General features: G+C 35.2%; 1 protein-coding gene across 2 annotated transcripts in view; it reads left to right on the forward strand.

The window, feature by feature from the left end:
• LOC103656324 (UDP-glucuronosyltransferase 2A1-like) overlaps positions 1–12,396 on the forward strand; it is a 70,167-nt gene continuing 57,771 nt past the window's right edge. Inside the window, exons 1-2 of one of the 2 annotated variants that reach the window (XM_040625430.1) lie at positions 1–84; positions 7,467–8,234. In XM_040625430.1, coding sequence (XP_040481364.1) covers positions 7,511–8,234 — 724 coding nt within the window. In that variant the 5' untranslated portion in view covers positions 1–84; positions 7,467–7,510. The remainder of the gene's footprint in view (positions 85–7,466; positions 8,235–12,396) is intronic. The other variant, XM_008683694.2, reaches the window with a different exon arrangement.

A 12,396-nucleotide genomic window follows, 5' to 3' on the forward strand; every position in this document is an offset into this window, starting at 1 on the left:
CATACGAGAAAAAATGCTGGAGGAATGTCCACGTGTAGATAGAGCTGTTATTATTGATAAATCCTCTTTAAAGCAAAAGGGAAGGTAAGCCTCTACTAGAATAAAGTCTCATAAAGTTCCAACTCATTAGGAAGGATTTGAGCTCATTTCTTTTTCTATAATGCTCAATATCTTCTCAAAATCACGTTTGAATCTGAGAATTTAAAATACTTCTATGCTATATTTGGAATATTTGCTACACTTGCATATTTAAGATTACGGGGTATGGAGAACACATTTTACAAAGAAAGTGACACTGCAATCATGAATTGCGTTGTTTTACTAAATTATTCATAATGCTTTACTTGTTATTCTTATGACTTTCTGATTCCAAAATCATCAATATTATATATGTGTGTGTTTCTATGTTCATAGAGATGTTGTTGATAGTTTCTTTATTTGTATTGTATTGTATTTTTTTTAGAGAGAGGGAAGGGCAGAGGGAGAGGGGGAGAGAGAATCCTAAGAAAGCTCTGCACTCAGCACGGATCCTGACATGGGGCTCCATCTCATGACCCTGAGATCATGACCTCAGCAGAAATCAAGAGTAGAACGTTTAAGGGGCATCTGGGTGGCTCAGTCAATTAAGCCGATAAGCGTCTGCCTTTGGCTCAGGTTATGATTCCAAGGTCCTGGGATTGAGTCCCATGTCAGACCTCTCTGCTCAGTGGGGATCATGCTTCTCCCTCTGCTGCTGCTCCCCGTGCTTGTCTCTCTCTCTCTCTCTCTCTCTCTCTCTCTCTCTCTCTCTCACTGTGTCAAATGAATAGATAAAATCTTAAAAAAAAAAAGTGTAGGATGTTTCACTGAGCCAATGAGGTGCCCTAATAGTGTTTTTTAAAGTGGAACATATCTATATGAAGTGATATTATATACTATGTAATATATCTAGTGAAATACACATGTTCAACTTAAAAAACAGTACATATGTATAACGTCTTATAATAAATGTAACATTATATATCTTGAACATGGTATAAATTTATGGCATTGCATCTTTAACATATCTATCTATATATTATATATAATATTTATAATCCATAATAATTTATATAGATAAATTGAAAGCTCTTCTCTCTCTGTGCAGGGTTGTAAACTGGCAGTGACTGTAGGTTTCTTTGAATTACAATTTAGACAATTAGAACATTTGAAAGTTATGGCAGTTATATTCTTTTTAGTTCTTAGGTATTTAATATAAAATTCTTGTGATGACTGAGAATTTCCACTTAATATTAAGTAGAAGTGGGCATTCTGGGCAATCTCATACTTGATTTTAAAGGGAATGCTTTTAATTTTTTCCTTTCATTTAAAACAAAGTTAAATATATAATGATTCATATTAGTTCAAAGAAGTTTGCTTCTCTAATTCATAAAAAATGTTTTTCATTGAAAATTTAAGGTTTTACCAAATGCTTTTTTATCCGTTAGGGCAGTATTAGTAAGGTTTTCTCTTTTTCTTTTAATCTGCAAATATTGTATATAACATTGAAGCGTTTTCTTCTCTCATTGAACTAATCTCAAAGCAATACTGATATTTTACATTTCTTGTTCATCATTGAATCCATTTTGCTCATGTTTTGATAGAAATAGAAATACCTTGTTTTCATGAGTGATTATAGATCCTTGTCAGGTTTGGCAGGCAAACCCTGAAACAGTGAATGAAAAGATGACTCTAGGAGGCCAGACGCTATAGTGGCAGAAGTTCCCCAGCCAGACTCTGCCTCCCCCTTTATTGTGAATGTTATCAATACCAACTAGGGAGTAAGAAAAACAAGAAGGAGTGTGAAGCTGTGATAAACAGGACAGGGGCATAGGGAGGATCCTGTGAATAGAACAAGCCCTGCTCCTGAGGGGCGTGCAGACAGGGAGCGCATGGAGTGCGTAACCCCCAAAGATCAATGTTTCTCCTCAGTCAAGCATTTACTCTCTGGATGAGTGCATTGAGCCCCAGTGAGGATCTGGCTGTTTCCAGCCCAGAAACCTTAAAGGGGCCCACTTTTCTGGACACTCCTCCTTTGCTTTTCAACCAGTCTCATCCAAAGAGGCATGTGTTTATTAAATCTTCTCTAGCCAGGCACTGTGAATTCCTGCAGATCCTGAATACTTTTCTCCTTCATTCCTTTTCTGATATGAATGTATTGCCTTTTTGAATGAATGAAGTGAATATTTCTAACGCCCCCGCCCCCAGCCTATGGAATAAGATTTATTACTTGTAATTTCACTGGAGTATACCAGTAAAATCATATGGGTGTACTATTTACTTTGTGCAAAGGAATTTGACTGCTGTCTCAATTCTATTAAGAGAGAAATTTAGGGGCACCTGGGTGGCTCATTCAGCTAAGCAGCCTACTCTTGATTTTGGCTCAGGTCATGATCTTGGGGTCATGGGATCAAGCCCTGCATCAGGCTCCACTCTCAATGTGGAGTCTGCTTGTCCATCTCCCTCTGCTCCTCTCCACATTCTCTCTCCCTCTCTCAAATAAAGAAATAAACAAAATCGAAAAAAAAAAGAAATTCATAAGGCAAATATTGTCTGGTTGCAAATTTTTTACAGGTCTATGGGCTATCAATTCTGAAACTATTTTATGTGTTTACTAAAACTGACCAAATAAGTAAGCACACAGCTGTGCTGGGAGACAGCTTTCTCACTGCTGAAAGGACTGGGACTAAACAGAGGAGGCTCGATCTAGAAGTAACTGTAGATCGGCATTTACGACAGTATTAGGATGTGCAACTATACTTACTGGTTTCACCTGCTGAACAACACGAACACGTCAGTAGCAATGAACACACTTAGCATATTCATCTTGGTTTTTTAAAAACTTTTCTCACTTTCATTTATTTTTCTTTTTAACATTTTATTTGAATTCAGTTAGTTAACATATGTGATAAAATTGGTTTGGGGTGTAGAATTTAGTGAGTCATCACTTACCTGTAAAACCCAGTGTTCGTCACAAGTGCCCTCCTTAAACCCATCACCCATTTAGACCATCCCCCACCCATTTAGACCATCCCCCACCCATTTCTGGCCATTAACCCTCAGTTTGTTCTCTATAGTTCAGAGTCTCTTTGATGCCTGGGTGGCGAAGTCAGTTAAGAATCCAGCTCTTGAGATCGGTGATGGGTAGTAAGGAGGGCACGTATTGCATGGTGCACTGGGTGTTATACACAACTAATGAATCATCGAGCCTTACATCGGAAACCGGGGATGTACTGTATGGTGACTAACATAATATAATAAAAAATCATTTAAAAAAAAAAAAAAAAAAAAAAAAGAATCCAGCTCTTGGTTTTGGCTCAGGCTGTGATCTCAGGTGGTGAGATGGAGGCCTGAGTTGGTCTCCTCGCTCAGCAGGGAGTCTGCATGAGGATTTTGTCCCTCTCTCTCTGCCCCTCCCCCTGCTAACATGTGCTTTCTAAATAAATAAATAAATAAATAAATAAATAAATAAATAAATCTTAAAAACAAAAACAAGGAGCAGGGGTTTGCTTCCCTTTCTCTTTTATTTTCCTTCCCCTACGTTCGTCTGTTTTGTTCTTAAATTCCACATACAATTGAAATCATAAATGCCACTCTCTAATAAAATGAAATAGTGCCCTTCGGAGACATGGTCATTTTTAAGGCTGAGGCAGTGAAAATAGTGGAACCTGAAGGAGTTGAGGCAACAGAAAGTAAAAAAGTGCTTTAAAACGATGAAGTCATGGGGCGCCTAAGTGGCTCAGTCAGTTAAGGATCTGACTTCTGCTTAAGTCATGATCTCAGGGTCCTGGGATAGAGGCCCAAGTCAGGCTCCCCTCTCAGCAGGAAGTATGCTTGTCCCTCTGCCCCTCCCCTACTCCTGTTTGCTCTCTCTCTCTTTCTCAAATAAATAAAATCTTTAAAAAAATAAAAATAAAAGAATGGGGTCATATCAAAAGGACTTAGGAATCAACATATAAAAAAGTTGGCAAATTCTGGGACACTTTGAACAATAAAATAAATAATGATAATTACTGAATAAATATATAAAATACAATAATGTTATATGAGTTACATTGATATAAGTAAATAATTGTAATAAACAGGCAGTCTCTTAAATTCCAATTAATAAAAATAGAAAGAACAAAAGATTTTAAATTGACTAGGTTTTTAATATTAACCTTGTACAGTACCATAATAAAACGATCAAAACGAGGAATTCCTATGGAACAGTGTCAATTATCTTGCTAATGTTCTTTTTTCCTTCTGATATATAATCCAGACTCCCCTCTTGAATTTACTTGTCCAGTGTCCTTACTTTTTCCAATTTCTGACAGTTGCCACAGTATTTCTTTGCCCCTTGTTTATGAAGAGTACTTGCTAGTTATTTTTCTTAGAATATCCTTAAACTTGGGTTTTTCTGATATTTTCTCATGGTTAGAGTGAGGTTATGCATTTTTGGTAAGAATGTCACAGAAGCAATCTTGTGGCCTTTGCAGTGTGACATATCAGGAGGACATAGTATAGACAGATGAGTCCTAGTGACAATAATTCTGATCACATAGTTAAGATGGTGTCTGTCAGGATCCTCCCTATGTAATTCATAAATATCTTGTAGGGAGTTACCGTGAGACTATTCAAATCATACTAAACATATATGTGCACACATTTCTGCAATCGTTTACGGGAAAATTCCAAATAACAACTACAGAGGGAATAATGAAAACAGTAAATCACCATCAGGCAAACACCACAGTAATACCACTGCGGGGTACATGGAAGTCTCTGTACTTCATTTGTAACTTTCTTATGCTTAAAATGATTATAAAAAAATTAAAAGAAAATGGGAGATTTGGTTGAAAGAACTTAAATATAGGCTTAGTTTGCAGGCTGATTGCATGAAAAGGGCCAGCTTTACTACTCTGTAGAGGAGAAAGGGAGTTGAGGGAGGAGACACCAAGTAGGTCAAACCAACAACTAGATTGGGACATCTTAGTCTATTCTCCATGACTCTTAACTGTTCTATCATATTTCCTATTCCATGCTTTTTATTCAGAACTTAATTCTAACTAATAACTTGAGAGTTCTCTTCTGGGTCACTGTTTATTTCTACGGCTGTGTCTAATTTACTCTTTAAATTTCATTTGTTGAATCTGTAAGTTCTAGAAATTTTCTTTGGCTCTTTAGCAAATTTTCACGATTATTCTTTTTAATCTTGTTCCTTGCTTATGTTTTCAGGTTTTGCTTTCATACTCAAACATATTGAACAAAATAATTTTCTATTTCATTTCAAATAATAATAATAGTTCAAATCACTGTGTTAATATTTGTGGTTTCTGTTGTTTTTACTGGTTCACAGTCATGAAGCCTTGTTTCCTTACAAACAAGTTCTAATTGTGCGGGTTTGACTGGAGATTTGACCCTAGATTTGTCTTTGCATCTTCTAAACAATTTTACTTTGGATCTTCTCTTTAGCACAACAGAAAAACTCTCAAGGGATTTAAAATTTCAATATGTCCCTGTGAAATATTTTGATATAATTTTGTAATTGAATATAACATTGATATAACTGGGTTGTACTTCTTAGAACACAGATTCATTAGCATTCTCTTTTACTGCCAGGTGATACTTGCTAAATACCACTCTTAAAGACTGAGCTAAAGCATTATTTCATCATGTCCTTCCTCCACGAAGCAACCTCCTTCATGGGCTTGCCCTCCTTGATTCGTCCTGACCATCTAAGATCCATCTCCCTCATGTTTGTAGAATGAGTATTGGTTTAACTGATGTTTTCTGCAGTAATCTGTGAAGTCATTTTGAACTGGAAGTGATCTTTCTTGTTTATGCCCTGTGCATGGTACAGAATCTGGCATACACTGTGTGCTAAAAATTGCTTTTTTGGTTTGTTTTTCTTTTTTGGTTTTTTAATTAACATATAGTGTATTATTTGTCTCAGGGGTACAGGGCTGTGGTTCGTCAGTCTTACACGACACACAGTGCTCTCCACGATATATACCCTTCCTAATGTCCATCACCCAGCCACTCCATCTCCACAGCGTCCTGCCCTCCAGCAACCCTCAGTTTGTTTCCTAAGATTAAGAGTCTCTTACAGTTTGTCTCCCTCTCTGGTTTTGTCTCGTTTCATTTTTTCCTCTCTTCCCCTATGACCCTCTGCCTTGTTTCTTAAATTCCATATATCAGTGAGATCATTTCATAAAAATTGCTTTTTGACAGTATGAAATAGTAAAGGATTTGTAGAGGAATTGAAATTCGGTTAAAATATAGGCAGATGATTGGACACAAAATCTGTATTTCTAAATTTTACCTCTTCCTTGAGAGACAAATCAATATTTCCACAGACATGTCCAATTATTAACTTACACACTGCAGGTCAAAAAATCATTCCACAGCTACTACTCTTGTAGTATATCGTGGTTTTGCTTAGTCAGTATCATACTCCAGGTGCGTAAGCTATAAACTGAGCACTTCCTTGTTTTTTAATTACCAGTCATCTCTCACTTCTCATACTCATAAGGCCATCATCCTATGCTTTCCATGCACAAACCCATATTATATTCTCCCTGATACTCTCATCAAATCTTGCTTTCCCAATATGTACTTTTAGCTCCACCACTCAAATCCTATTTAGAGGCTAGAATAGTTTCATTATAGGACACATATGATCATCTTCTGAACCTGATTTGAAAAGCTCAGTAGGCCTCTTTGTGCAGATTAAAATTGAACCCAGAGTATAGCATTCAAGACTCTCCAAAGTGTCCTGTTTTAATTAGTATATTCCTCGTCTGAACTGTTCGGTGTTAGCCTTCACTCTAAACATACCGAACTGATAACTGTAATTATAAATGGCCATGATTTCCATATCAGCATTTTCTCCTTTTCTTCCATTCTCTTTCAGAATCTTCCTTCTGTCACCATTGCTTTCTGGGCTCTGGTGAAACACACTCTATATCCTGAAGTTTTCTGTGATTTTTCTTTCACATGGGAGTGACAGCATCTTCTGGGGCCATGAAATGCTGTGCCTTGATATAATATTTAGCATATTGCCCTTGTTATGATGTGATGTATGCATCTTACCCATATACTAGCATGTAACCAACTTTATGTCAAGACCTACATTTTTGTTTTCCCAAATTATCAATCATCATGTTCCATAAAATATACCATGTTTTCTGCTAGACTTAATTAAATGGCTTCTTCTATTATATTTAAAAATTGTCAATTAAAATATAGTATTTTTATTTTAATATATTCAAAGCTAACTCCTAAACTGTGGCAGCCATTTCCTCCAAAATATTTAAATGTTTCGTATCTCCTCCTGAACAAATATTCTATAGTACTGTGCCCTTTTAACAACATTGACAAAGGTCTCTACACAGTCATTTCCTAACTCTAGAAATTAATTTTTAACTTGATCTGTATCTAAATTGCCTCTTCACATCTCTGCCCAGAAGACATTCAACCTCTGTCGAGCAGTGTGTGAGGGAATGCTGTCATGGTGGCTAAGGAATGGATTTCAGCAATTGTGCTGCTGCAGCTCTGCTACACTGGCTGTGGACTCTGTGGGAAGGTCCTGGTCTGGCCTTGTGACATGAGCCACTGGCTCAATTTAAAGATTATTCTAGAGGAACTCACGGAAAGGGGCCATGAGGTGACTGTGCTGGTTTCTCCAGAGAGTTTCATCATTGACTACAGCAAGGCTTCCACACTGAAATTTGAGGTGGTCCCTATGTCACCTAACAGAGAGAAGGCTGAAAAAACACTCAATGATTTTTTAGACGTGGCTACTAATGTTATGCCAACATTGTCAGCATGGCAGTCAGCCATGAAACTGCAAGAATTCCTTCTTCGAGAAACTGGAAATTTGAAACTCCTGTGTGAGAGTGTAGTCTACAACCGGTCATTCATGAAGAAACTCCAGGAAACCCACTACGATGTAATGGTCATAGACCCTGTGTTACCCTGTGGAGAGCTGATTGCTGAGTTACTGACAGTCCCTTTTGTGTACACGCTAAGGGTTTCTATAGGTGAAACTCTGGAGAAATACTGTGGGAAACTTCCAGCTCCACTTTCCTATGTGCCTGTTGCCATGGTGGGACTAACAGACAGAATGACCTTTCTGCAAAGGGTAAAAAATGTAATGTTTTTCATTTTCTCTAACTTCTGGATCCAACAACTGGACACTCAGGTTTGGAACCAGTTTTACAGTGAAGCATTAGGTAAGAGATTGTTTTCCATTCTAAAGTAGTTATGTAAAGAAACTTCGGGATTTAAGAGAATTCTAAGAAAATGACGTTCTAAAAGCTTCACTTTCACATAAAACTAGAGGTGATAGCGATAAACTGTTATCAATAACTAATTGGAAGGGAGAGGCAAGAAATGTATTATCATGGTTACCCTTTTTTTACAGTGATCTACCCACATTGTAAAATAACTAGATACTTAGTAGGTTTTTATCAAAACAAAACAAAATATAAAACACACTAATAAATGTCAGTCTAATGGAAGATTTTTTTTTATCAGATATAAGATATCACAGATAAGTCTTGTATACTGAATTTTCATATTGGAGGAGATTTGACTTTTTATTGATCAAAAAAGTGTAATGTTGGTTGTAAGAGTAAGATAATCTCCTTGCCTGATTCCAGTAACAAACTAAACCTGAACTATATTAACGATGGGATTAACTTTGGCATATGATTTAGTTTGTCTGAATTTTGACCCAGAAATTTTGAGACTCATAGATTATTATATTCAAAATGTATATTATTTTCCTGTTGGACCAGAGTCCCTGCCATTCTCATCTCTTTCCTAAGTGTGGGATGAAACTTCACTAAGTCTTAGGTGAACTGTTTCCTCAGAACTAGTCATACTGAAAAGTTTTCTGGTTGATTTATACTTCTTCAGGGAGTACTACAAAGAAACCTGAAAAATTAAATAGAAAACTAAAAACGATTATAGCTAAAGTTGTTGAAAGATAGCATTTTTTTCTTCACTAATTTATACATTCTCTTTTTTAATTGATTGCGTTTTCTAATAAGGAATGGTTTTGCTTTACAAGTTTATATATCTAGTTCTCATTGATTTCATCAACTGAAGCTGGCTTCTACTCCAACTGTTTTTGAGAATCATGAAGAAACATGAACTGACAAGCCAAAGATCATTCTGGGTATTAGAAATATTGAGTAATTTAACTCCCTGATTATATTAGTTTGCTAGGTCTGCCACAACTAAATACCACAGACTAAGTAGGTGAACAACAGAAATTTGTTTTCCCGCAGTTCTGGATGCTAGAAGTCCAAGGTCAAGGAAGGTGTTGCCAGAGCTGGTTTCTCTGAAGGCCCATCCTCCTGGCTTGTATGTGACTTTTTTTTTTTTTTTTTTTTTTTTTTTTTTTTTTTGGCTATATCCTCTCATGGTCTTCCCTCTGTGCATGCATAAACCCAGTGTATCTTCCTCTTCCTATAAGGAGACCAGTGATATTGGATTAGGGCCCACACTTAGGACCTCATTGAATTTAAGAATTTATTCTCACCTTTAAAGACCTATCTCAAAATTTAATCAGATTTCAACATATGAATATTAGAGGAACACCAGTCAGTCCCTAACACTGAAACTTTGTTTCACAAACTAATATTCAAAGGAATCCACTTGAAAAATCCTTTGCTTTATACACGATTTAAATTTATACTATGTGGATTTCACCATAAATGATGTAAGACCCCGGATGCACTACCTGAGTGCAGGCAGTGTGTAGGGCTCTATGGACCTGAAGTAAAGAAGAAGGGATTTGGGCCTCAATTCTATTCTCAGAAATCAATGCAAGACATAGAAAAATAAATATAGTATGATGATCAGAGATGCTTTTCCAGTTCTACTCAATAAGTATTTAGGCCATTGGCATGGTATGCATAGATAGGGGAAAGTTATAGGATTCTGTGTGTATAAATACTATGGAATAAATGTAGTCCTTAGGATCTCTGGCAAATTTTTAACTCTATCATCTTTAACAGGTTTCTTTGTTTGTTTGCTATTTGTACTTTTGTTGATTTTTCATTCCTACATTCTCTCATGTTCTTTATCAGGAAATTTTGAATGCACCGTGGGTATGACTTCATTCTGAATCTCATAATAAAAATAACTAATACAAATGGCTAAAAATTTTAAACAGAACAAAAATATATATAATGAATGATAATTGGCTTCATATTTCTATTTCTAGTACTATTAACTATTATTGTCTTTACATCAAGACACTACCCATGTATCACTAAACGTAAGGATTTATATGCATCTTTTTTTTCTTTGTCATTAGGATGAATTACTAAATATTCATTTTTGCCTTTCTTTTCACCAAATCTAGATTTGACATCTTTCTACAGAATATTTTTAAATGTACATTATTCTTTACATTCACATAACAGTATTCATGTTAATGGATGCAACAAATCATTGAACTAGTCTGGTCGTGAGAGCTACGTGGGTTGTTCCAACTCTGGTATTACAAAACATGTTGTCTGAAATTTATTGCACTTATATCCTTGCCATAATGTTCTCTAAAATTGCTGAATCATTTAGCCTTTATCCTCAGACCATTTCTGAGGTGGATAGCAATTCCATTTTCTTCGGGTCTGCTTATCTTACTGACCTATAACTAACATTTTAGGGAATTTAAGCCTTTTTGCTATAATATGTATTACAAATATATTTTAAGCCCATCAATTGACTTGGGAATTTTCAACTACTTTACACAGACATAAAAACATTTTATATCTATTTAAAAATATTATGCATCTACCTTCAGATTTTAGAAAATATCATTCCAACAAAAAAGTATATAAGATATAAGTGTACAGTTGAAAGAAATAATAAAATAGACTTCTGTATACTCTATAACCAAGTTCAGAAATAGGTTGTTGCCACTCCCGTAGAAACACCCCTGTTCCAATGGAAATTATAAGCCTGACTTTGTTGAATATTTTGAAAATTTTACATCTGCAATTTATATGCAATTCTCTCAAAACTACCGTTCAGTTTTTGAATAGTATACAATTACAAACATTCACTACTTATGCTCAATACTCTTTTGGTGATGGAATCATGTGTTTTCTTTTTTTTTTTTAAGCTCTGTAGATAAAGCTTTATTGATAGATAGTGTTTTATTGTGTAACTTGGCCATACCATTCTGTAGATGGACATCTGGCTGCATGGTTTTTCATGTAATGCTGCCGTTATGAACACTTGCATATGTCTCCTGTTTTATAAAAGCAATAGTATAAATAAGGTATAATATAAACTATATCTTTTCCCCTACCAGGTAATCTCAGACTTTGCTCAAAAATTTATACTTCAGCAAAGAAAATAAAAATTTTCACTTCACCTGTTACCAGGGCATTGTAGTCCCCATTGCTCCATGTCCTTAGTCAGCGTATCATTGAATGACATTTATTAACAGTTATATTGAGATATAATTGACATTCCATAAATGTGACACATTTTAAATGTACAATGATATGTATCACATTTACAAAGTTTTGCAACTGTCACCATGTTCTGACTTTTCATCTCAAAGAGAAATATATTATTTTTTCAGGTTGGTTGATCCAATTCATGTGAAATTATATCATACTTTTTTTGGATTTCCTTGATTATACAAAGATTGAGTAACTTTTCCTATTTTATGGGCTATTTCCACTTCTTCTTCTATTCAGTGAATATCCTCCTTATATCTTTTGCCCATTTTTTTCTAATGGATTTGCTAGTGTTTTCATTACTGATTGAATAAATTCTTTATATAACCTAGATAAGCCTTTGTCAGTTTTATGTATTGTAGATACCTTCTTGCATTTAAGATGTCTTTCTCATTCTCTTAAATCTCCTGTGATGACTTTCAGGTTTTATTAATGTAGTCAAATAATTATCTATTTCCTTTATTTTATTTTAATTCACTTAAGGAGATTTTTTCTTACTATGAAAGCATAAATTCCTTTTATACTATCTTCAAACAAGCTATGTTTTTTTTCCTTTGAAGGCTTTAATACTTAGCATTTTATTTTTCTGTGTTTTATAAATTGGAGTCAATGTCTTTTCTTTTTGCTTTTCTTCCTTTACTCTTCTTCCTTCTCTGATCTTCCCAGCTTCCTTCCCCCATCTCTCTCCTCTCCCTTCTTTATCCCTACCCTTGCATAGGGATAAAGACTTTTATCATCACTATTTATTCAAGGCTCTTTCTTTTCCCTAATTATCTGTAATGCTTATTTTGTCATTCAGAAATTTCATTATTTAATTGGTTTTGCTTCTATTTGTTATCTTACTTCCTTTCTTCCATATTAGTTCTTTTTTGCAGCTTTATTGAACAAAAAATATTCTGTAAGTGTAAAA

This window comes from Ursus maritimus, unplaced genomic scaffold (assembly GCF_017311325.1).
Source record: "Ursus maritimus isolate PB19 unplaced genomic scaffold, ASM1731132v1 scaffold_8, whole genome shotgun sequence".
Lineage (NCBI taxonomy): Eukaryota > Metazoa > Chordata > Mammalia > Carnivora > Ursidae > Ursus > Ursus maritimus.